Below are 25,850 nucleotides of genomic sequence, written 5' to 3' on the forward strand. Positions count from 1 at the left end.
CCTCAGGGACCCCCCCCCCTTAAAAATGAAATGCACACAGCTGCCATTGCTATCTGTGTGCCCTGGTGCAAGCCAGGAGAAAACACAACATGGCCCACCCTTGGTGTGCCATGCCCCTATCACTGCACTGACATATATGTAAGTCACTCCTAAGGCAGGGTGCAGTACACCTACTGTGTGGCCATATCTTCATGAGTGGATATGGCCCTTTAATTCTCAGCCCAATTGCTGAGCATTGCAAGCGAACCAGGAAGCCATTTTAAGGTTTGTGCTGGACAGTTGTCAACATGAGTGCCCCAGTCACAAAATGGCTTCCCCGAACCCTACAGTGTTTGATATCAAACATCTCATCTTGATAAATCCGAGCTGATGCCAGCCTCCAATTTATTTGGACATGCATCCAGTGGGCACCTTAGAGTTGCCCCCCGAACCCTAATAATCTCTTGGTGTGCTGACTGACTAGTTTGGTCCCGCCTGCCACCACCAGACACGTTTCTGACCCCCTCCAGGTAAGAGCCACGCTCTCAGAGGTCAGAAACAATCCCTGCTCCAGAGAGGGGTGTTAACTACCCACTCCAGCAGGATGGCTAGCAGATCTGTATACCAAGACTGAGGTTTTCAAAGCCCCGGTCCTTTGGTATGCACACTCCAAGCTTCCCCAGTCCTAGGTGTAGCCACCCCCTGCCCGAAGGCCCATTTGGCAACAGGACAGGTGGGAAAATTAGCTAGTCAGTAGGCGTGTACCACCCCTGGGTTAACCAACCCCTAAGGTGGGGTGCCCAAGGTGGACAGTCGAAGAAGGGTTCCACCATCTTGGGGTTTTGGTCGGAATTAGGTCTTCTGGGATAGGGATATGCTACTCCCCACAGGAAGTGGTCATAACGGGGTGTAGGCACCCCCCAGGGTAAGTAGCTCATTGGATACTACCCTATACTCCCCTAAAACGCCCCTAAATTCAGTATTTAGGCGGCTCCCTGACACCAGAAGCCAGACAGGCCTGGACCGAAGACCTACCGGTGAGGGACGTCAGCATCGCAGAAGACATCCTTCTCAGTCATCCAGTTGCCTTGTTCTGTTTCTCCTTCTGCAGGTCGCCCAGAGAACCTTGTGCACCTTGATGTAGGAGCACTACCTCTAAGGATCCACTGCACCCAATTGTGCCCCGGCCAAGGTCCATGACACCTACTCTCCAAACACCCACAGACCAAGCCTCCCCTTTGGAAGCTCCCAGCCTTGTCTGTTAGTCCCCATCCCTTGCTTGCACTTTCCAGGTGGCCCCCCTCGTCGCCAAGTGTTTGGCGCGCAGGAACCCGACATGACCAACATCACTTTACCCGGATGCACCTGGGCAGGTAAACCTGAACTGCTGGTCTTGTACGTAACTTTGCACCCCTAGCACCCTCCTACCTACAGGGGACGGCTGAGTGTAAGGACTCCTATGCAGGCACAATACTCTGGAACCTGTGCTGGTAAAAACACATTTATCTACAAAAGTGTTCATTACTTGCACATCGTCCTAAGAACTGCAACACTATTTATTTTTCTGCAAATGTCCTGGTGTTTCTATATAATACAAAGTATTTTTCTAACCAATTGGTCTCAAGTTGCTTCTTGAGTGTGTCTCTCATTTATTGACTCTGCGTGGTCAACAAATGCTTGGCACTACCCTCTGATAAGCCTAACTGCTCGCCTACAGTACTACAAAAGAGAGCTTTTGGGATTGTCACTTTTACTCCTGTAAACCAGTAACGGTTGCCCTGGACTATCTGCATAGTCCCTCCCCCTCACTGCCCCCCCCCCCCCCAAAAGATTGGGTCACTGCATAGACCGCCAGCTTCCTACAAGATGCAAGTGTAAACAATTTTCCAAAGTGTGTGGTTGAAATAAACAGGAAAAGTGTGGAAGTAATAGTAGATTCCTGTGCCTGGTACAGCATTATTAACAAAGCTTTATGGGAACTGAATTGGCAGGATGAAAAATTGATAGAGACTGATGTGCGTCCTAGCAGCTATACTGGTCACAGGATTGCTCTACTTGTTTTTTTTTTTTAAAAGGAAGATTTGTGGTAAAATGTATGTGTTTGTCAATGGTATTTCAATTTTGGGATGTCCTCATCAACAAAAAATGTATATGAAACTAGACCCTGATACTGTTCCACCCGTCTATGCTGTGGGAAATGGAAAGCATGATCTGTTCATGAATGATGTTAAGGCTGAATTTCCTGAGGTTCTTTTGTGACAAATTGGGGAAATGTGTTGGTTTTAAACACAAAATGAAATTGTTGGAAAATGTGGATTCACTCATGCATAACGTTTGAAATCCTTACATATAGAGTGAAACTGAAAGAAATGTTGCAGGATTTATGCAATAAGGAAGCAATTCAGACAGTAGAATCATCACCATGGTTTTCACCGTGTGTTATTACTTTGAAGCATACAGGAAATCTCTGATTATGTGTGGATCTCAGGAGTCTGAATAATGAGATATGGATTCATAGGCATCCACTCCATAATATACATGAGCTGTGTCAGGGGCAACAGTTTTGTCCACTTTAGACCTTGCCAGTGCTTTTTATCAAATTGAGTTACAAGAAGAATCACACCATTCGACTGCGTTCATCAAGCCGGAAGGAATGTTTCAATTCTGCAGAATGCTTTTTGGGTTGGCTAGTGCAGCCTCCGTATTCCAATGATTGATGAAGGAAATGTTGGAAGGTATCCAAGGTGCCATAGCATTCTAAGATGACATTTTGGTGTATGGCAGACATCGAGATGAACATTTAATTAATCTAAGAAAGGTTCTTCAACGCTTGGGTCAAAAATGTTTACCTTTAAAAGAATCTAAGTGTACATTGAAATGTGAGGAGGTGGAATATCTTAGTCATTCTGTTACAAAAGGTGATATCAAACCAAAGCAAAATCATATTAAGGCAGTGGAGGATGCTCCCATACCAAGAACAAAGGAACAATTGCTATCATTTTGGAGTTTTAAAGAGTTTCACTCAAAATTCATTAACAGCTATGCTTCCAAAGTTGAATGCCCACATAAATTGTTGAGAAAGAACAATGAATTTGTGTTGGCGTGTTAAACAAAACAATGCTTTTGCAGATCTCAAAAAAGAGCTGGCTAATTCACCTTTTCTTAAGTCGTTTGAACTAGGAAAAGATTGTATTGTTGCTGTAAATGAAAGCAATTATAGATTGTGGGCCACTCTATTACAAAAACAATAATCTGAAAAGCCTGTGGTATTGTATGCATCTCAGGCGTTGAGAGAGTCAGAAAGGAACTATGTGGTTATAGAAAAAGAATTATTGGCGCACACTTAGGCAGCAGACTATTTCAGGCAGTTTTTGTGGGGAATGCAGTTTGTGGTAAGAACAGATCACAAACCATTGGTTAATGTTCTTTCTCCAGGAGCTGGCAGGAGTTTGACAGCTAGGCTGGCACGATTGGCAGCTTCAGTGCAATCCTATCAATTTAGAATGGAATATGTGCCTGAAAGATTGAATATTTATGCATTTATTTGTCACAGTTACAAATGAGTGTGGAAACAATAGAAATTTTGGCAGCAGATGTTTGCGAAGTGGCTTATACAGTGGAGGACATTACTTTATGGGATTACTCAAATGATGAGTTTAGGGTTATTTTTAAGGAAGTCTAGGAATGCATGTGGTGTACTCCATCAGTCACACAGTATGTGAGGTTTTCAACCCTCCCAGCATGCACTTCATGTATGTGTCAGGCCATCAGATATGTATCATCCCTGTTTTGAATAGCTCTAAAATGCTGCACAATTCCCTTGTGGGCTTGCATTTTGGTACTCCCCACATAGATTTTGGGACCGCTGCATTTCAAAATTTAAACCACATAATCGCTCTATACTGTCCTTTAATCCGGTGTACTACCTTGCCTCCTATCTCTACCTTCTTAATGTTCTCCCCATTCCTGCATGCCTTACATTTAGCACCCTTAAAGAATCCTCCTTGTTGTAACCAAGTGCTGCCTCCTCCCCTTTGTCTGATGTCACTTCTTACTAACGCATCTCTCATAGACTTTCCTCTGCGGAAGGTGATTTCCAGACGCTTACTTATTTCTCCCCCATTACAGAGTTACTTCTGAAAAGATGCCAATGTTTTTGTAGCAACACCCTCACTTTTTTGTGTGCACTATTGAACGTAGTTATGAATCTCTGTTCATGCCGCCTGATGGATCCTTTCTCTTGTGTACTGAACAATGTGGTTTCTCTTGAACGTATGTCCACTTTCCTACTCGCTTCTCTCTATTGTGTCCTTATATCCCCTTCCACTTAGCCTCTCCAACATGTCTTTTTTAACCACATCAAAGTTGTTTACTGTACTACAAATTCTTTTCACCTGCAAAAGTTCTCCATAAGGGATACTGTTCACCAGTGATCTGGGGTGAAAACCATCTGCATGTAATATACTATTTTCTGCACTGTTGTCTCGAATCTATCCTTCTCAACTCTGATCTTGACATCAAGGAATTCAGTTTCCTCATTGTCGATGTTGCTGGAAAAATCTCAAATTCAAATCATTCTGGTAATGCACTCCACAAACTCTTCAGCACTTTTTATTATTCCTCGCCAAATGACAAAAATGTAATATATGTAACACAACCACATTTCAATGTGTGTACTCCTGGCATCAAGTGGAGGGCTATTGACGACCTTCTCCTCCCACCAGCCTATATGCAAATTATCATAGCTGGGGATGAAGCAGGTCCCCATCGCTGTCCCACACTGCTGTTCAAAAATCTCATTGTTAAAGAGGAAATGATTGTGTCTCAAACACCACTCCATCATATTAATCATCATTTTACTGTGCCTGTAAAATCTTACTGGCCTTGCTCTCAAAACGTACTCTGCAGACCTTAGTCCATCTTCATGATGTACTCAAGTATGATGGTTTAAGTTCTGCACTTATGGATTCAAAAAGTGATCTATATACTTAGAAACATTCTCAATGAGCTTAGGATAATCCACCTTTAAATAACTGTATTCTTTACAGCTTATTAGACCTTGTTCCCTCTATCCCACCAATTCATTCTCAAATTCATGTGGCACACTCAAAATATGCAATATTTACTCTTTTATATCATGTCACTTTGTTCATTTGTTTGTATGCCTCTTTCATGTAATTCTGTAGGGACCAGATCACTATGTTGCCCACATTATCAGAACCCTGTATCACTATTTCCGGGTTGGTCATACATTTCTCTAAGGTCCTCTCATAGTTGTTACCTCTCATTTTTTGTTCTTCATAATTTCTTGCATTTTCAAACATTTAATTTCATCTGTCACTACCTCTGCAAACTGACCTATCTCATCTCCACAACACACTGGTATAACCTTTGATCTTTGTTTCAACTGAGATCCACCTTCCTCATTCACTTTCACTCCTTCATTCTCCAGTCACTCTATTACCCTTTTCTCATCTATGGGTTCCAACACATCTTCTTCCAGTTTCCATAGATCTTTCATCAAATAAATATCCTCTATTCCTAAATTGCTATACTCTGGTTCCACCTCCACAAATCATACTGGTTTCTTCTTCAATTTATGGAGTTTCTTTCATTTTAAATTCCTCACAAACAAAAATAAGTCCACTCTACAGTGAACATAATCAGTCATTCACCTTGCAAAAGGACAGTCCCAATGATAAATTGTCCATATCCTTATCATTCAAGTCCATGTCAGATAAGTTTAATACCATTTTATTGTCCCTTAGTACCATCTGTTGCTTTTGGTCACCTTTTCTTGATTCTCAATGTACGTTTATTTTTCTCTTGCCACCTCTTCTCTTCTTCCTCTGCCTCTTCCTTTTGACCTGGTGTTGTCCCGCCAAAGTCTGTGATTGGTCCTCCTGTCCCTTCACAACAAAATCAAACTCTTCTTGTAAGGAGGTGTGTGCATTTATTCTCATTGATTCATCTACGTCCATATCCAAACTTTTACTCACATCAGTATTCATTCCACATGACAGTTTTTTGGATCCTACCATGTTCATACCACTAATTCTTTTGTTTTCTACAGCTATTAAATTTCTTTGCAATGGTGTAGATTTGAGAAGTTTCCTAGTCAATCTTGTCCCTTTTAAACTTGCATGCCTTTTTCTGAATGATTTCTTCCTCCACCTTAGTCAGTCCATCAGTCATTGCTTTGTGCAGGGACTCCACCAATGTTTTGATCCTCCTAATTCAGAATTTTATCTGTTGGTTTATCAATACAAGTAACGGCTTTGTCCCTGTCAATTTGTGCAGATTTGATGAGCATTTTCATCATCCCTGGTGAATTCTGCACATTGTGCGCTGCCCATTCCTTCAACATTTCTGGGTTGGGGTCCTCATATGTTGGTGTGGTCAGGATCCTTAAACTCTCTGGGGTCTCTCCCTGCGTCCAAATATCTTTGTAAAGATTCACACTCCCACCATTTGTTTAATTTACGTTTGCAAAGACATTCAGATTCCCTAAACAAACTGTAAATGTCCACTATATCTCGTTGCTGGTTGGGTGATTCCATGTTTTTACTGTTGCCTATTGGTTTAGAAAATACCATCTCCGCTCTCTGTTTCCTCTCAGTATAGTTACCCTGCAGTCTACTGACCACTGCAATCACACATCAAGGTTCAATATTAGGATTAATATATTCTTCCTCGTATTTCTCCCACGCCTCACTCGCTGCTTACTCTCCTTGGCATTCCAATGTATGCAGCACCCGGCTCAGTAATACTTTTGTTCAAGGAGGGAAAATTTGGAATTTGAGAAGGATTTCAGTGTGTAGGACTCCTTTAGGTGTAGGATTGAATGATAGTGAACAGTTTCACAAAAAATGGACAAGAGTAATGTGTTCATGGACGTGCCATGACAATAGCGCTTTGTTGAGTCAACCTTAAATTGCATCAAAAAATGGAATACATTCTAGTGATATTGAAGATGTGGTAAGAAGTTCAAGAACCAAACGTGTACCTACAAACTTTTCAGGATATGTTAAATATTAACGTGTTGACAAACGTTTTCATTAGTTTGTTATATAGCGACATATGTTGCATACACTTTTATGATTTATAATTTTTTTGGAATACTTGTACATATATTGACATATATATATATTTTATAATTAGTTTTAGGAATTTTCCTTTGGGTTGCTTTGTCAATGTATTTTTTGCTGAAGGGGTAAATGTGTTATGTTCTGCATTCTGAACCTGGAAGGGGGCAGGATGTGGGTGGAATGGTGAGAGTGGAATGTTGAGTGTAGAAGTTTGTGGATGTTCTAATATAGCAGTTAGGATTTAAGACAAACCTATGTCGTTAGCAGTGATAGTTTGGCTGCTCCTTTCAAGAAGTATTAAACTTAACTTACAATAAACCCTTGTCTGAAGTACATTTTTTACTACAATCCTGGTTCAAAAAATTGTTGAATTTAGGACCTTGTATCTTTTTGCATGGCAGAGAAAGGAGCAGTGCATCTCTACCTCTTTGCTTTTTGTTGTCAGGTGAACTAGGAGTGCAAGAGAGATGGTGGCTTTATACATAGGACTGCATTGTATATAGTTGTAGTATTTTGAGATTTTTTGAGACTCCTTGTATATTCAGATGAGCACTTGCTCCTATTTTGAATTAATTATATTTCCTAAACTGATCCTTGTTTATTTATCTATTGATTTGAGAAGGATCCACTAGATGGTATCCATGGATTAACACTGTATGAGAAACAGTGGTAATAAGTAGTAGTAGTTGTAGTAGGTGGTGCCACGTGGCCCTACAGGAAGACAAACTCCTTATTGTTAGAATGTGCGTCATTGGTTTTTGCCCTGATTGAGGAGTCTGTGGGGTTTCTCGAGGTTCCTGCTGCCCATTCTTGTTTCTTTGAGCGGGTGTTGTCGCACTTTACTGTGTCCACGCCCTTGCCTAAACCCAAAATGACCGCAAGAGGTCAGCCAGTGGTTCAACCGGGAATGTAAGCAAGCAAAAGTTCAACTTTCGTTGGCAATTAAGTCTAAAGGTATAGTTTGTATTAGAAAGCTCAGAAGATCTTATAAGCGGGTACAGATTAAGGCAAAGTGCGACTGGAAAGAGTTGAGATGGCGGTTAATTAAGGAAGCTTGTGATTGCAAAGATTCTAAAGACTTTTGGTCCCTAGTTGTGAGTGGAGGACGTATGGCAGCTTCCTCTTCCGAAAATCATATTTCGGAATCTGATTGGTTTCACCACTTTAATTCTCTATATTTTGATGATAGCCGGTCTAGTGTTACTGCCTGTTCCTCCTGCATCCACTCAGTCAGAAAACAATCGCTTATTTGACTTGAGTGATATATCAGCTTCCATCGATTCAGTTGTGCGATCTAAGGCCCGGGTCCCAATGACATTCCTGGAGATATTTTTCTGCATGAGAGTGGAAATTGGGCACAGTACATACCGTTACTCTCCAATGCCATTTCGAGGGGCGCCCCAATCCCTGGATCCTCGAAGGGAGCAGAGGTTGTACCTTTGTTTAAGAAGGGTGATAGGTCCTTCCTTACCTAACAATTATACGCCTATCAGCCTTACAGATTCCTTCAGAAAGTGTTTGCCGTGCTCTCTTGTTCAAGATCAGATTAATAATAATTGTAGGAAGCTGGCTCTGTATACACTATCTCAAAGTGAGAGATAGTGTGCACTGAGTCCAGGGGTTTCCCTTAGAGGTTGATAGTGGCAATAATAGATAGAGCATTAGTATTATTTGTTGGGATTGTGGTCGAGCAGTTGGGCTTATCAGAGGGTAATGTTAAGCATTTGTTGTACACACAGGCAATAAATGGGAACACACACTCCAAGAATTAACTCCAGGCCAATAGGTTTTTATATAGAAAATATTATTTTCTTAATTTATTTTAGAACCACAGGATTCAAATTGCAGGCAAGTACATAAATTGTAAGGTAATTGGCATAGGTAAATATAGAACTTTGAATCAAAACAGTAATGTACACAGTTTAGCATAAAATGGCAGCAGACCAGGGGGGTTTTGTAGAGCACTGGTGGGGGGTTCCCAAACAGGCACACAAAATACACCCTCAACGGCACAGGGACGACCGGGTGCAGTGTGCAAACAAGGCATCGGGGTTGGTAACAAAATCAGTGGAGGGACCCAGGGGTCACTCTGGCGATGCAGGCAGGGCACCGGGGGGCTTCTCTGTCCAGCCACCAACTGGGCAAAGATGAGGGCTGCCTGCTGGTCACTCCTGCATCAGTAGTTGGTTCCTCTCGGGCCTGGAGCCTGGGGGTGCAATGCTTCTTCCAGGCATCTAGTTCTTTGTTACCTGGCAGTCGCGGTCAGGGGGGGGTCCTCTGGATTCTTTCTGCAGGCGACGTTGTGGGGGTGCAGGGAGGTCGTCTCGGGGTGGACACGTCGTTGGAATCGCCTGGGGGACCTCTCTGCGTTGTTGGGTGTTGGTTTCCTCTGGACACGGGCCGGGGGCGTCGGGTGCAGTGTGGTGGGGACTCACGCTTCAGGAGTGAGGTGGGAGTCCCTTTAAAGATGGTTTGTTCTTTGTTGCTTTGGACAGAGCCACTGTCCACAGGAGTTTCTTGGTCCTTTGAATTTGCAGGACAGTCCTCTGAGCCGGCAGGGGTCGCTGGGCCCGCTGGATGCATCGCTGTTGCAGGTTCTTTGAATCTGGAAATAGGCCAGTAGGGCTGAGGCCAAAGCAGTTGTCATCTCCTCCTCCTTCTCTGCAGGGTTTTCAGGTCAGCAGTCCTTCTTCTTGTTAGGTCATCATAAATCTGATTTACTGGGTTCAGGGTCGCCCTTAAATACTAGATTTAGGGGTGTGTTTAGGGCTGGAGGGCAGTAGCCAATGGCTACTGTCCCTGAGGGTGGCTACACCCTCCTTGTGCCTCCTCCCTTTGGGGAGGGGGGCACATGTTATGTTATGTTATGCGTATTTATATAGCGCCTAACTGCCAAAAGGCCTCGTAGCGCTTCAAATGCCATCGCAAAGATGAAACTATTTCTATTCGTTGAAGAATTTAGATTTTAAATAACCATGTTTTCAGGTCCTTCCTAAAGGAAGTTTCTTGAGAATTAGATCTTATACTGAAAGGCAGGTTGTTCCACAGCACCTTGATATGCCAATGATCTTCCTCCCCATCTTGCCTTCCTCGCCAACGGTACCATGATCAGGTTAGCTGATGAGGATCTGAGTGGCCTAGCTGGAACATACATCTGTGCCAGTGTTTTAAGCATTTCAGGACCCTTATTAAAGATGGCCCTGTGAATATGACAAAGGGCCTTAAACTGAATTCTCTCTGCAACCGGAAGCCAGTGTAAGGAGACGATTCCTGCCCTTATAGAGTATTGTTTGGGGATGTTTAAAAGTAGGCGTGCCGCAGCGTTCTGTACTCTTTGCAGTCTTTGGATAACAAATTTAGGAGATCCTATAAACAATGCGTTGCCATAGTCAATTCGCGAGCCTATCACCGCCTGGATGACCAATGTTCTAGCCAAAAAAGGTAATATTGTTAGTACCTTTCTAAGCATCCTAAGCAGGGCAAATGAGGTTCCTGCTATTCTATTGGCATGTTGTGCCATTGATAATAGGGGATCCAACCAGACGCCCAAGCTTTTAATAAGGCTTTTGGGAGGAGGCAAAGTGGAGGCTCCGTCTAGATTGCTGGACATAGCTAGGGGTCTATTATTCCCAAAGTACATCACCTCTGTTTTTTCGTTGTTAAGCTTCATTTTACTACCCGCCATCCATGTAGCCACTGCTTCCAGGCATGGTCCTAATGCCGTGCCCAGGTCTGGACGAGCTTTCGAGAAGGAGACAACTAGTTGGGTATCGTCTGCATATGAGACCAATTTTACTCCAAATGGTTCTACGATCCCTGCCAAAGGCCTCATATAGACATTAAAGAGTAGCGGACTCAGCGCTGAACCTTGAGGAACACCGCAAGTACTAAAGGTGCGCTTAGAGATATAGGATCTATCCAGCACCTGAAAGGATCTGCCATATACATATGAGCTGATCCATTCTAGTGCCGTGCCCGCGATTCCACATTCCCGCAATCTAGTTGCGAGAATGCTTAGATCAACTGTATCAAATGCTGCGCTCAGATCTAAAAGGATGATCGCGGTCTCACATCCGTTATCCATCCTTTTTTTTGCTTCCTCCGTGATGGCAATCAGTGCGGTTTCTGTTCCATGTTTAGGCCTAAAACCCATCTGAGTATGATGTAAGAGTTTTTCTTCCTCCAGAAGCGTTGACAGCTGGCTATGTACATGCTTCTCTGTCAGTTTAGCCATTAAGGGTAGCAGCGAAATTGGTCTATAATTATTCAATAGTTTAGAATCTGCATTGGGTTTTTTCAGCAGAGGTTTCACAATTGCTTGTTTCCATGAATCTGGTACCCTACCCGAAACTAATGAGGTGTTAATCATTTTAGTGATTAACGGGCCTAAAATGGGTAATCCCATAGTTAAAATCTGGGGGGGAGATCCTGATTTTATTGAATTCAGTGATTTTACCACTATATCCAAACTAATGGGCATAAAATTTGTAAATCGGATATCCTCCTGCTCCTCCTGATGCCCCATCTCCTGTTCTTTACTTTGGAAATTAGGAAATGTTTCATAAATATTCTGAATTTTGCTCAAAAAGAAGCTTGCCAGATCCTCTACGTGTTGCTGTGGAAAATCCCTATTTTCTACTTCCTCGGTGGGGTTAATGAGGTCTTTTAAAGCATTAAATATCTCTTTAGGAGAGTTAGCTGCTGCCTCAATTTTTCCGGCATAATATGCCGCCTGTGTTTCCCGAATTTCTGAGTGATACTCTCGAATCATAGTCTTATACTCCTTTTTGACAGAGTCATCTTGAGTGTATCTCCATTTCCTTTCTAGTTTCCTACAGCCTCTTTTCTTCTCTAGGAGGCGGTCATTAAACCAGGGTGCCGATTTCTTTCGGCCTATATTTCTGGTGTGGTAGAAAGGTATTGTTTCATCCAGGTTGTCCTCTATCCATTTATTCATGGATTGCGTGAAGTCTGATATATTGTTTGTATTTATCTGCCCTGGCTTCTTTTTTTCAAGTGCCTTAATCCACTCAGTGGCTTTTAGTTTATGCCACTTTCTTCTACATGAAGAGGCGGCCGTGTTCAAAAACCTCTGCTGTGAGTTAGATAGTTCTAACTCTATCAGATAATGATCTGACCAAGCAAGTGGAAGTGAGGATATAAATTCTAGACGTGATACGTTAGAGAAAACTAGATCAAGTGTGTGTCCTCTGTTGTGAGTAGGTCCCTGAATTAACTGTACTAAGTCACAGGCCATCATATTTGAAATCAACATCTTAGTAGAGGCCTTATCCATCTTTTCGGCCTGTAAGTTAAAGTCTCCCAACACTAGAAAGTTAGGTTTAGTATATATTGATTGTGAAATATTTTCCGCCAATGAGGACATAAAATCTCCCATAGGGCCTGGAGGTCGATAAATTAGAACCCCCGGTAAAGTATAATGAGGATTCACATTGATGGAGAAGTGGGTGCTGTAGTAATCTTGCAGGAGTCTCTATAAATCACTGCTATACCACCTCCTCTAGAAAGTCTATCTAATCTACTTATCTTATATCTGCTTGGAAGAGCCATTACAATATCTGGCGCAGAGCTTTCATTCAGCCATGTTTCAGTCAGAAACCTGGCCAGAGGCTCTCTTTGTTCCACCAAGAGATGAATATCTAGTGTATGAGCTCCTAACGAACGGCAATTGAGTAAAAAAATGGGTAGATTGTCAGGACCCTTGTCCTCTCATCGTGGCAGGTCAACTTGGAAGGACCAGGCACAAGAAGGGCTTCTAAACTGACCATTGTGGAGGTCAGTGCTCTTTCCACACCCCTTGTGATGAATATTATTTAAGCTGCACAGATCCTCTCTTGAGTAGGTAATGATTTCTTTCCCTAAGGGGTTTTGAGCATAATTTCTTGGCTCGTTCTGGCGCGGACGGGCGCAGACGGGGTTGCCTCTGGCGCGCCAGCGGCGCGCCCGCTGCGCGCCGCGGCCATGTATTGTTTAAATAGCTTACTGACAGAAACTAGAATGCCAACCTCCAAAATGGCGGCCGTTTTTCGATTCTTTTCTCCGAGAAAGCGACCTATATTTAATATGATTTTAACGTTACTAATGTATGGAATAACTTATTTAAAACAGATTTAACCTTATACCAGCATGTCTTTACTAGCGAAATTCATACAAGTAAAAACACTTTTAAAAAAATGATTAAAACGAGTATTTCAATTATTATTATTTCAATTAGGCAGGATACCCACTGCACACACGTATTCTGTTGGTACAATCAAATTCAGTTTTTAACTTTGAACACTTTTAGCACTTTTCTCAACCGTAAAAATAATTTGCTGTAGGCACATAAGCGTAGGTAAAGGCGCAAAAAGCTCTCCCTACTCCTATTGAGCTAAATCCTCCAAACCAAGATGGAGAATTTTGTAAGGAGGGGGGGTCACTTCAGCTCTGGTCACCATAGGGGTGGACCTGGCTGAGAGGTGACTCCTCCTTGTTTTTCTCATTAACTCCTCTGGACTTGCCGCAAAAAGTGGGGGCTGTGTCCGGGGGGTGCAGGCATCTCCACTAGCTGGAGTACCCTGGGGTGTCGTAACACCAAGCTTGAGCCTTTGAGGTTCACTGCCAGGTGTTAGTTCCTGCAGGGGGTAGGTGTTACACACCTCCACCCAGGACAGGCTTTGTTCCTGGTCGCAGAGTGTACAAAGGCACTCACCCCATGTGGCCAGAAACTAGTCTGGAAGTAGCAGGCCGGTAGAGACCGGTCAGCCTAGCACTACCAGTTGGGCTGGCATGCAGGGGCATCTCTAAGATGCCCTCTGTGTGTCGACTTAGTCTTTTTCTCCCCTCCAGCACCCACAAGCTGTGAGGCAGTGTGCATGTGCTGAGTGAGTGGTCCCTAGATTGGCATCATACATTCTGCAACCCTTAGAGACCTTCCCTGGCCACAGGCCCTTGGTACCAGGGGTACCTTTTACAAGGAAAATACCTGTGTGCCAGGGCTGTGCCAGTTGTGGAGACAAAGCTACAGTATTAGGGAAAGAACACTGGTGCTGGGGCTTGGTTAGCAGGGTCGAAGCACACTTAGTCAAATCTGGCATCAACAAAAGGTAAAAAGTTAGGGAGTGACCATGCCAACAGTAGCATTTTCCTACAATAATATCATCTTGTTGTCTTACCAAGCTGGCTTTAGACAAAAGACAAGTACAATTGATCAAGTATTTTGCTTCCTCCTCCTATTTTGGAAGATAGTTCTAATTGGCAAAGGAAGTCATTTTGTTGCTTTTATTGGTTTAAAGTCGGCTTTCGTCTTTGTCCCCAGAGCCAAGCTTTGGCAATCGTTGTATAAAAATGGGGATGCCAAATAGGATTTTATCCTTAATTATTCACCTTCACAAAGCTCACTTTGCTAAAGTATGTTGTGGGGAGCACGGCCAGGTTACTGATTCAGTCCATGTAAATAGGGGATTTTGCCAAGGGTGTGTTTTGACACCAACTCTTTTTTTTCTCTTTATTAGAACAACGTTATCCTATTCCTTTCTTCCCAGCCTGCTGAGGTTCCTATGCTTGGGAATGAAAAAATAGTCTCTTAATTGCAGATGACACCTTGTTAGTGTTGAAAACGCTGGGGTGTCTCCAGTTACTATTAAATCGGTTTAGGGAACTTTGTGTACTGCGAGGTCTTGAGATTACCACAGCGAAGACTACATTTATGGTGATTAATCCTCATAAATCCTATAGGTGGAGGCCCACGTTGAGTGAGGTAATGATTGAGAGGGTCGATACCTTTGAATATTTGGGCATCAAGCTGTCAAATAGAATGTCTTGAAAACAATATGTGAGCAAGATGTCATTAAAGCATAGGTAAGTGGTCGGGGTGCTTCTGAAGGAACATAATTCATAATTTAGCAAACCAGTAGCTGCTGCTCTACAGATTTATGATTTGAAAACTGTAGGCTTGGCCCTCTGTAGGGCGGAACTGTGGGGGTTTGACAAGCTTCATGACCTGATTAGTACTGAGCACATGAGTCTGAGGAAGTTCAGGCTTCTGCCCCCGACGACTCCACCTCATACCCATAAGTTGGATATGGACTGGAAACCAATTGCCAGCAAAGCCACGTTATCACCTCTGCTATTTTGGTGGAGAATCATGTGCACTCCTGAATTGTCCCCTTATGCAAACGCGTTCAGGTAAGTTTGTGTTTTGGACAAGTCTAATAAGATTTCTTGGATATTTAATGTAAAGAGTTTATTGTCTGAAAATGGGCTACAAAGGACTTGAGATTACACCAGAGTCCCTGCTCTCCAAAGATTCTGTGAAATCACGCTATTGGGAATGGGCAGTGTTGACTGAGATTATTTTTCCTTCCAGTAGTCGACTCATAAGAGCGTTTTTGGATTTCAAATCTGTCAGGTTATTGGAGCCTTACTTAGATACTCTTCCAGTGCAGAATGACAAAGCTTTATATTCAGTTTAGGCTTGGTTCTTTTCCTCTCAACTAATTTACTAGTAGCTGCAAAATAGGTCGACGTCTACCTTGTTTTGTCATAGTTGTAAATGTGGGAATGAATCAGTAGTCCATATATTTTTTATTTGCTCAGTCTATGCGCATCCTCATGCTCAATGGTTGAAGCCAGTTTGCAGACGGATGGCAACCCGTGATCATGCATCAGCTCTGAGAATACTACGATCAGATTCCAGCCCTTTTTTCCTGTGCAGTTGCTAAATATTTCGGGCATATGTGGAGTATTAGGAGTAAGTTCTTGAAGCTCAACTCTTCAAAATTTCATTCTTAGCTGATACCTGTGCAGATTTTAAATGAATTGTGTATTTTTTTGGTTGAAGTTCAACTCTTCAAAATTTCATTCTTAGCTGATACCTGTGCAGATTTTAAGTGAATTGTGTTTTTTTTGGTTTTTTTTGTGGTCTGTATATTTAAAGATTTTTTTTGTTTCTTTTGTCTAATTTAAGGGGGTTATGGCAATCCTTTTGGAGTTCCGGAGTCCTTTTTAATATTGATAATTGATATTCTTAGTGGTATTGTGCATGTTTTTAATCATTTATTTAATGTTGTGTGGAAAAACTTTTATGGCATTGAATGTCGAAATAGTTATATTTGAAAAATGTCAACACTGACAAATCATCTCTCATTACTTTACTTTAAAAGTGCTTAACCGTTTTGAATGTGAAAAAAAATGTTGTTTTTATTTTCCACCTGCAAAAGCTAATTTACTCACCTCATGGAGAAAGTAACATTTGGGATTGTGAAGAAAACGGCTCTGAAAGATTATTGATGCTCTTGTAGATGGTGACTATCTAGAAAACGATCTGCAGAGATTGAATTCCTTGAGATCAAAACATAATTACTGCATAATAATCACAATTGTTAGAAGGCAAGTGAAATAGTCCTTAAATAGTTGAAGAGTGTACAATAAAGGGTCGGATGGCATTTAATTGTAAAGATATAACTGACTTCAGAAACATACTGCACTAACACAATAGGATAAGTATGGTAGTGAGAGACCTGGAAAAATGTGACTTTTAAAGCAGCACCGCACAGAAATATATGAAACGAGGGCCTCCTCTTTACCAGTTTTGTTCACTCACTCCCATTCCTGTTGGTATGTTGCTAAGAATTACATTTAGAGGCAGTGCGTTATGCATTAGAGGCAACGGCAATACATTATACATTAGAGGCAAACAATATTTTGTTTATTCCTAGATTCGATCCTGTGCTGAGAGAGAGATGAAAACCAAAGATGATCTTCCAGAAGAAGACAAAGGAAACGTTAAACAGTGTGAAATCAATTATGTGTACGTATTTTACAATATTTTTAGACGTAGTTGCAGAATTTGAGTACATACTTTCATTGGTTCAATAAAGACTTCCCTTCATTGATTTGAAATTTGACAAATCAAAATGCATATTTTCATAGGTCAAACAACTAAAAACCTTAACAGCTTTCCCATTGTTTTCTCTGGTATGCCTTTGGAGATGTAGCCTCCTAAAAACTGTCTGTTGTTGACAAATGCTCGTTTTCGGTTGGGAGCTATTCATTTCATAGCAATGCAGACTTCTGCTGGGGTGGCACTACTGTAGCAATATAGAAGCTGCAAAGTGCTGTACAAATTATTCATAGGGAATAGCTACTTATCAAACCAAAACATTTGATGTCTCGCAAGGATTATGGAAAGCGCTACATTCTCCTAAAATAAAATAGAGTGCTGCTGCAAATAGGGGGACAAGAAGTTGTGATCTTGCCTGATTTTGCCAGTAATACAGTAATGCCTGTCTGTTAGCAGGTAACGGTGTATTCCGCTAGGAGTGCGAAGTTTTTCATTTTTAGGCATTTAACACTGAAATCAGCTACCTTCCCTTCTAAAAGCTTCTGGTCAGTTAACACCATTCAGGAAACATTTGAACGTTTTACTCTTTGCAAACTTGTTGCCACTTCTTTTTCATTTGCCACTCCATAGTGTCCAGTTGTGTTTAGTGTCTGGACCTCTTTTAGTTATTTGCACATGCTATAACATTTTAAATGGATCAACAGTGACATGCTTGTAGCTTCTTACAACAGCAGTAGACAGTGATGAAAATATGTGTATAGGAAAATGAGGAAAGTGTTATGTTTCCACTGTACTACTTTGGGAATTTTTCGAAATTGTGCTTTTTGACCTCTTAAACGCATACAGGGTATACCTGGTGCTCGAAGGTCCTACAGACATTCTAAATGGTAACATGTTTGGACTTGATTTATCTCTTGCATTGTAACAACTCTTTTCCTAATAACATGATGTGTGTGGCTTTCTCAGTAATTTACTGAATGTCAACCACCTTTTAAGGGCATGAACCTGTGCTGCAGGAAAAATGACAGCATCTTGTTTTCTTGTGTATCGTACTGTGCAGGTGGTTGTTTGTATTACTTTTTCTGTAGTATTTCAGAGGGTTGGTGCACATCATATGCCGTGCTCAAGAACTGGGCATTTTGTCACTGCTACTTTACTTAAGGCTACTAACCCGTGCTTCAATATGGGGTCTGGAAAGTTCTTGTCTCTTTCTTGTGGCACCTTTAAGACTTACATTCAAAGAGGTATACCATGAAATTGTACACATCAGACACTGAATACCTATTGTATCAAACAACATCTGTGATACTAGAGTCAGCGAGAGATTTTCACACAACAAAGGCTTGCAAGACAATTTGTTCGTAAATTGAAAATGGCGCCAAATAAAGCTATATCAAGCACAAATGTGTCTTGAGGAAGATCATGTTGCAGCAAAGTTTCTCGCCTGTGTTTGCTTAATGAGAAAGACAAAAGTGATTCTCTTCCAGTTCCTACCAAAAAACGTTTCAACAGGCTTATTCAGAGAATGATAGGCCTAGACCCATTTCTCCCACAGAGTATCCTGTTGCTGTCTCTTTGATGGATACTTTCTGCAGATTCCTCACCTTATGAACATCCTCCAGGCACCAGACTGGATCCAGAAAGTTTTTTCCCTAAGAGTAGCCCTCCAGCATGACCATTTAGCTTCAGCGGTGACTCTGCCTGCCCAGGGTGTGATGGCATGAGTGTTCAAGGCGCCAGTCTGCATGCTGGTGTGGTTACTGTTTATCAATGTATCATTAACATGGATCTGGAGTTTTCTCTGTAAGATTCCATCAGATTCTGCAAATAAGGTCCTTGTTGGATACATGTGACACCTGTCAATGGTGTATGGGCTCCAAACATAACCCTGTGGCCTGTGAGTCATATTCTTTAATGCACCTGAAGGCCATCATTGAGAGGAAGGCCAAATCTATCTTTGGCAAAAGTCCACTAGAATACTCCAAACCATCTCCCTTTCTGTTTCTGTAAGTCTTCTGACACAGAACGATCTCTCAAGAGTCATTCCCACAGTAAACATAAAAGGTGACATTGGAAGAAGAAATCTTTTCTTCTAGGAAACTGTCCTGCTCCAGCAACCGTTGTGAGCCTTCTTGCTGTTCCCAGAGACACGCTCTTCTTTCTTGTGGGAGATGATTTTGATGCTGAACATGATGAAGCCGGAGTACCCCATGCAGATGGAGGCTTTCTGGCAAGCCGTGCTGGATGTTTTCAGGACCACGCTGGTACCCCCTGGGCCATTACCCCACATGAGCCTGTTCCTGAAGTTTTGTTCCGTTCTGGCAGTTCTGACGCTGATGTCTCAGTAGGCTCGGACACCACTTACAGCAAATCCTCAGCCCTTACCGCCACCTCTGACGTTGACAGCTGATTTTGATGCTGCCACAAAATCATTGAAATCAGTGGATATTATCCGAGTGGCAAAATAAAACTTTGGGCCTGTTTCGATGGCAGCCTTTGGCAGAACTCCTCCATGTAGCCCAGAGACTTGTCCATACAGATGAAGTCTTTGGGTCTGACTCCAGTGGTTTAGTCAAGCTTCTCAAAGGTAAAACCATACAGAGGAAGGCGATTTTGAAGCAGATACCGAACCTTTTAATACACAAATGCTGGCCTTGGCTTGGCTTTAAAAACACAATTGGCCCCTAACATCCCCAGTGAGTCCTCCTTAGAATCCTTTTCATTCACTTTGATGTACATCTTGCAACGTTTCTTTTCAGTCTCTGACCGTTTGCTCCATTTCAACCAGGCACTATTACAGTTTTTATTGGCTGCCTGGCAGAAGCCCTTCTTGAGCCCAATAGTCCACAGACACATTGCTCGGCTACACAAACCACTCCCTGTAACCCAAAATTCTTGTTTTTGCATCTCTTGTAGGTGAACCTAGTACTATAACCATCCTTTGTGAAGCTAATCCCAAATGCCCCTCCAGGCTTAAAGGCTGGACTGTAGGGAACAAAAAAATATTTGCTACAATCTACATAACTGTTGTGTTTGGCTGTGAAACATTTCCTATGGTATTGTGGGAATGGAAATGTGTTGTGTTGGGCTTAAAATGCAGATATGTCATCAGTTCTATGTGGGTATCTGTTATCCTGGATTGATTGTTGTGAGGATTCCAGGACAACAGTTGAAGTTGGGGACTAAAGGAGTGAGGCTGGTATTCTTAGTTGACGTGGGCATATTCAGTAAAGTTCTGTAAGGACCTTACCTCTGGTGTCTCTTCTCCATAATTCTTTCGATTCTGGGCCTGGGAGAATATTGGTATCCTATATGCACCAACATCTCCTGAACCCACATCAACCCAATCGGAGAGGGATACTTCATGAAGCTGTTTAACTAATTTCTTTTGGAGGTATGTGGGGCTGAACGTCTCAGTTCTGTGTAGAATATGTATGTTGTATCAAGCACAAATACCTTTAATTTAATTAGTACCTGCCCCTTTGGGGAGCCATCATGTTATTATCCTCATACTTGTCAGCGTGTGATGCAGAACAAAGATCAGGTGAGATCTTGCCTTGGACTGGCAGAGTTTTACTCCAAGTTCATATTGAATTTCTCTTGGTTGGCCCAACCTATTTGGGCCTTGTTGAAGAAATGTGTGAGATTTCAGTTGTCTGAATGTGAAGAGGATTTTCAGGTTATCAAGAACTGCATCAGTGTAATGCCTACTCTGGGACACTTTGATGTTTCCAGGAAGACTATTTTGACTACAGACGCTAGCATTAAGGGGCTAGATACAGTGCTCCCACTGATTAACGAAGGGTGGTAGGGTTTGCATCCCGCTCAATCAAAGATGCAGAAGAACAGTAATCCGTTATCAAGAGGGGAGCTTTGCCATGTGCATGTGCATGAGCAATCCAATATTTGGGACATGCCATTTAGGCTGTTAGTCCATGTATTTTCCACCAGGAAAGATGATGAGCTTACACCTAGGATTTCAATTTCCAGGTGGAGTAAATTATAGGTTCGAGGAACACAATGGTAAATTCTCTATCCCGACTGCTTTTGGACGGGGGTGATGTTGACTACATCAACTGGGTGTGTGAGAGTGTGTTACATCAGAACAAGTGGCAATTAGCTAGAGAGGAAGATGAAACTAAAGAACTCAGAGTTCATAGTTAAGGGTTGGAAAGAGTTTAGGATCCTCTCAGAAGAGATAAAAGGGTTTGGGAATGCAAGGGAGGAGTTGAGTTGGAATGGGAGTGAATTGTTTAGAGGCACACATCGGATTCCACCCAGCGATGAGAGAAACAATTGTTAACTTGGTGCATGAGGGTCACTTGGGGAGAAGTCTCATGAAAGCAAGAGTGAGGGAGTTGTACTGGTGGCCAGGGATAGATCAACACTTTGAGGGCGTAGTAAAGGATTGTGTTTCTTGTGCCAGGAGTGACATGAGTAAGACAGTATCGAAAGCTCCATTGTCTCCTATAGAGATTCCAAAACAAATATGGAACAAGCTGGGGCTGGATTTTGCTGGTCCTTTCCACCTGCTGCCTCCTAGTAAAAGATATGTAATATTATTGGTAGATTACATGTCCATGTGGGTAGTGACTAAGTGTGTGACTTCAGTTGACGCTACGGTGGTGATTAACTTTGTGAAAGAAGAGTTCTTTCTGGAAGGTGTCTCCCATCAAATTGTTAAACAATGGTGTCTAGTTGACATCTCAGGAAATTCAGGAATGTTTTGAAGAAGTGTCTATAGTTCATCTTAATACGGCGTTGTATTCTCCACAAACAAACAGTTTTGCTGGGCGCTGGAATCAGGTGCTGAAATTGTGTGTACAAAAAGCAGTAGAAAAGAGGAGACCTTTGTTGGAGGTGTTTAATGAAGTATGGTGGACTTGTCGCAATAGTCCTAGTCCAGTAACATCCAGATCACCTTTTTTTCTGGATGAGCAGTGGAGGACGTAACACAAAAAAGAATCCTGTGTGGATGAGTAGAGAAGTGCAAAGCTTAAAGCTGTTGAATGGAGAAGTAGATTTGAGTGAACTCAAAAGAGGAGGGCAAGTAGTTCAGAAAAATATATCTAAATAATTACAAGAAACATTATGATCAGAGGAACTGCACCAAGTATCAAATGTGGCTGGTGGGTGAAAAAGTCCAAGTGAAAAGACCAGGATTTGTGGGGAAGGGTGAATCAAGTTACATGGGTCCATTCAGAATTAAGAAGGTCATGAAGAATGTGGTTAGACTGGATAATTGTGATGTGTGGAGTATGTCTAGACTGGTGAGGTAGAGTGAAACAAATCCTGTTAGCACCAATAACAAATCCAGTTTAAAGACCAATATTAATCTAGGTACGTGTGGGTGCAGTGGTCCACAGGACATTCACTGTGGTGGTATTGCCCTTGAAACAACTCCTAGACATACCATGAGATCTTCTGCCAAACCCAAATGATGGAAAGATTGTGGTATCATAATAATAGTAATATAATTTTGCTGCTACGATATTGTAGTGATATTCTATTATGAGGTTCCTGTTTCAAAATGTATCATTTTCCCTTTTATGCGTAATTCATCTTCTCATTATATTGTAATTCTTGACAGTTGCATAATGTTATTTTTCTGGTACTGGTTCATTGTACCTTGTGTACTCTTTTGTATCTCAGGTTGCGCTGTTATATGTTGTAATATTTTTATTACTGTGAAAAATGTCCTCTGTTTTTGTGCAAATGGATATGTGTTGTGTTGGGCTTAAAATGCAGATGTGTCATCTGTTCCTTGTGGATATCTCATCCTGAAATGAATGTTCGTGAGGATTCCAGAACGACAGTTGGAGCTGGGAGACTGAAGGAGTGAGGCTGCTAATCTTGGTTGGTGCAGGAATATCTGATAAAGTCTGGAAGATACTTACTTGTGGTGTGCCTTCTTCATAACAGTAATGCCTTGTTCTCTGAATGCCACATGCCTTATGAGCCAGTACGTCCTGGCCATGTAGGAGCTGTTGAAATTAACAGTCATTAGTTTACCTGACCACATGAAAGTACAATCTTGTCAGTGATGGTCTGGATGTTTCCAAACATCATATCTCAATCCATGGGCATGTCTATCACACTACGCCTTTATGCATGTATGCGTTGTATAGAATCTTCAGGTGATGTCCAAGTGACACTTGTGGATTTGCTATTTGATTGTGAGCAACGGTTTAGAGAGAAGGTCATCACACCCTAGGTGTGCTTCAAAACAGCTGAGCCACAGCACCCTTATTGGGCCTGTCCTCGTGAGTAGCCAATCCCACCAACAGACCTGGATGTTATGTGGCTGCTCCAGGATTCATCAATCCTGGTAGTTCCAACCTTGACAGCTGATCCAAGCACCCCAGTAAATGGTCCAACCTTTTCAGGGTAGGTGTAGATTTAAGGAACGCCATCAGCACCAGAAGCTACACTCCATTACATATTCTGCAGGATATGCTGCCTGAAAACTGCTTTAATTACCTCCCCAATCCTTTGTCCCCCACGTTTGTCCCCCCCCCACACACACACACCCACACCCAATATGTTCCACCAGCTTCTGGTGTGGGGGCTGGTATGAACCTATCATTTCTCTGCCATTTGAGAGACTTTCACAACAGATCGTTGGTTCATACAACTGATTAACAAGGGCTATACTCTACTCTTTCTGTCCTTACTATAGAGGAAAGTGGCAAAAAATATTACTCCCTTTATTTCTTTGTCCTGAAAAAGAACTGGGGTCTGGGACCATACTGGACCTTCGCACATTCGCCAGCATGGGTTCAAGATTATACCTTTGGAGGAAAGTGAATTATTATATGATGTGGTTGTGATATAATATATATATATATAATAATGTTCCAATCTTTATCAGGTCCAGTTATGTTTATTTAAGAAAACCCTTAGCTCAGTCCTGGGTAGCTGTGGCGCAGAGCAGTCAGGCTTAATCAAAGGAACTTGTGTAAAGCATTTCAAATTACCAAAATAACAGGTAAGTAAGAATCACAACATAATTTAAATTCAACACAAATTTATAAAAATAGTCTATTTTTCTCTTAATGAGCTACCAAAACGACGACAATCTATCAAGATGAACTGGTGATACGATTTTTATCAAGTAAGTAAACGCCAATGGGCTAGCACATCTACCGATTCTCTCTTGGACAGGTCTCAACAGGTTGGGAGCCAGACACAGGGATCATTTAGGTCCAGAAAGATAGTTACCTGTCAGTTCCAGCAGTCTCAGTCCTCACAGAAGATTTCACTGGGATGCAGGATGTCGAGAAGGTTCTACAGGTGCGGAAGAGGCAGAAGCTGTGTTAGAAACGCACTGAGTATTCCTGGGTCCACGAACTTTAGTGGTCATCTCTGACCTCTGAACTTGATCTCCCACGATGCCCCCAGTGAAGTCCAGTATAGCTCCAGTTGGCACTGGTTGACTGGTCTCTAGTTCCAGTGGTTGTCCACAGGTGAGTGTCTCTTGCAGGAGGACCAGGGTCGAATTTGATGATGGGCACTGGCCCAACAGACTTGGGGATACATTGGGCAGGTCAAGATTTTCAGGTCTAGGGAGAACTTCCTTGAGTGGGCACAGCAAGTAGAGTCCTGTTTGCCAGTCCCTTGAGTTCAGCAGATGAGGTCCTTACTTGGTACAGTCTCTCTTTGCTGGGTCCAGGGAGCAACGGGCAGTCCTTCTGTCTTCTTGCCAGTCCAACAGTGGTCTGAGGACTGTGGGCCTAGGGTGCCACCTTTATGGCACCTTCTAATTTGTAGGAAGGGAGGATTTGCTAACCAGTAGGGCGATCGTTCCCAGGAGGCTTCCCTTCCCACCTTACATCACTTCCTGGTGGTTTGGCCCTCGAACAATCCCAGGCTACCCCACTCTATCCTAAACCAAGATGGTGCAAGCCTTCTTCCCCTGCCCTGAGATGTACCCACCATAATAAGACACTCCTCCTGGAAAACCGGTTCTGCAATAGGTTTTCCCCCTCTGGAGGAGATGCCAGACTGTCTGCCTACAGAAAGGAGCAGGCAGGCAAAGGTGTGCTCATTGTTTGCTTCACTGAGGTGGTAGGCTCTTTGAAGCTGAGGTATATGTGACCACTTCCCAATAGTCATTGTGCTTAAGATATTCTTTGTTCCCTATTTCTGGGAGTGCTTTCCACTTCCTAGCAGGGGGCAGCATGGTGTCCCTGGTGAACATTGCTACAGATAAACAGGAAAGTTTTGGGCAACACACTGTTGACTTTTTTTAAAGCCACCTTCCTATTAAAAGCTACCTTAAATCCGACCTCAGAAATGAGCCTGGTATAAAGTAACAATTAACTTGGTTTGGGCAACTCCATGTTAGCCGATGGGACAACAGGCCTTGCTATAGTGAAAAAAAGCAATTTTTTGTTTTTACTGTTGGTGCCTGGTAAATACAAAAGAAACATGCTCTTCTTTTTAATGTTAAGTGTAGGAAGCTGGCTCTTTATATAATGGACAAAAATGAGGTACACTGTGCAAAGAATCCAGCAATCCTCAGAGGTATCACAGAGGCACAAATTACATCCCAAATACTCTCTTTTTGAGTAGTGTGGTTGAGCTGTTAGCATGTCAGAGGGTAGTGCTAAGCATGTAAGGGACACACTCATGCAGTAAGTGAGACACACGCTCAGTAAAGAATTCCGACACCAATTTATAAAAACAACATATATTTTTATATATACTTTGATACCAAGCTTACCGTCAGGTGAGTACTTTTCAAGTTATTAACTTTTAAAGTTTTCAAAAGTTGACAGTGCATTTTTCAGATGTGGTTATGTTAGCCTATGGAGGAAGAACAAGCACTGCATCACGTATAGTACAGCAACTTACGGGACCAATCTCCTGGACTTAGAGTAAGTATGGGGCAAGGTCCAAGGCCACACCAACAGGTCACCTCGTGCGGCACGGGTGCA

The 25,850-nt window shown here is 42.3% G+C and overlaps 1 protein-coding gene across 2 annotated transcripts in view; it reads left to right on the plus strand.

Annotated features, from left to right (window-relative positions):
* Positions 1–25,850, plus strand: part of FRG1 (FSHD region gene 1) — a 129,040-nt gene that overhangs the window by 85,233 nt on the left and 17,957 nt on the right. For both annotated transcript variants that reach the window (XM_069200244.1, XM_069200252.1), the window contains exon 8: positions 16,787–16,878. In XM_069200244.1, the coding sequence (XP_069056345.1) occupies positions 16,787–16,878 (92 nt within the window). The remainder of the gene's footprint in view (positions 1–16,786; positions 16,879–25,850) is intronic.

The sequence above is a fragment of the Pleurodeles waltl genome, chromosome 1_2, assembly GCF_031143425.1.
Source record: "Pleurodeles waltl isolate 20211129_DDA chromosome 1_2, aPleWal1.hap1.20221129, whole genome shotgun sequence".
Lineage (NCBI taxonomy): Eukaryota > Metazoa > Chordata > Amphibia > Caudata > Salamandridae > Pleurodeles > Pleurodeles waltl.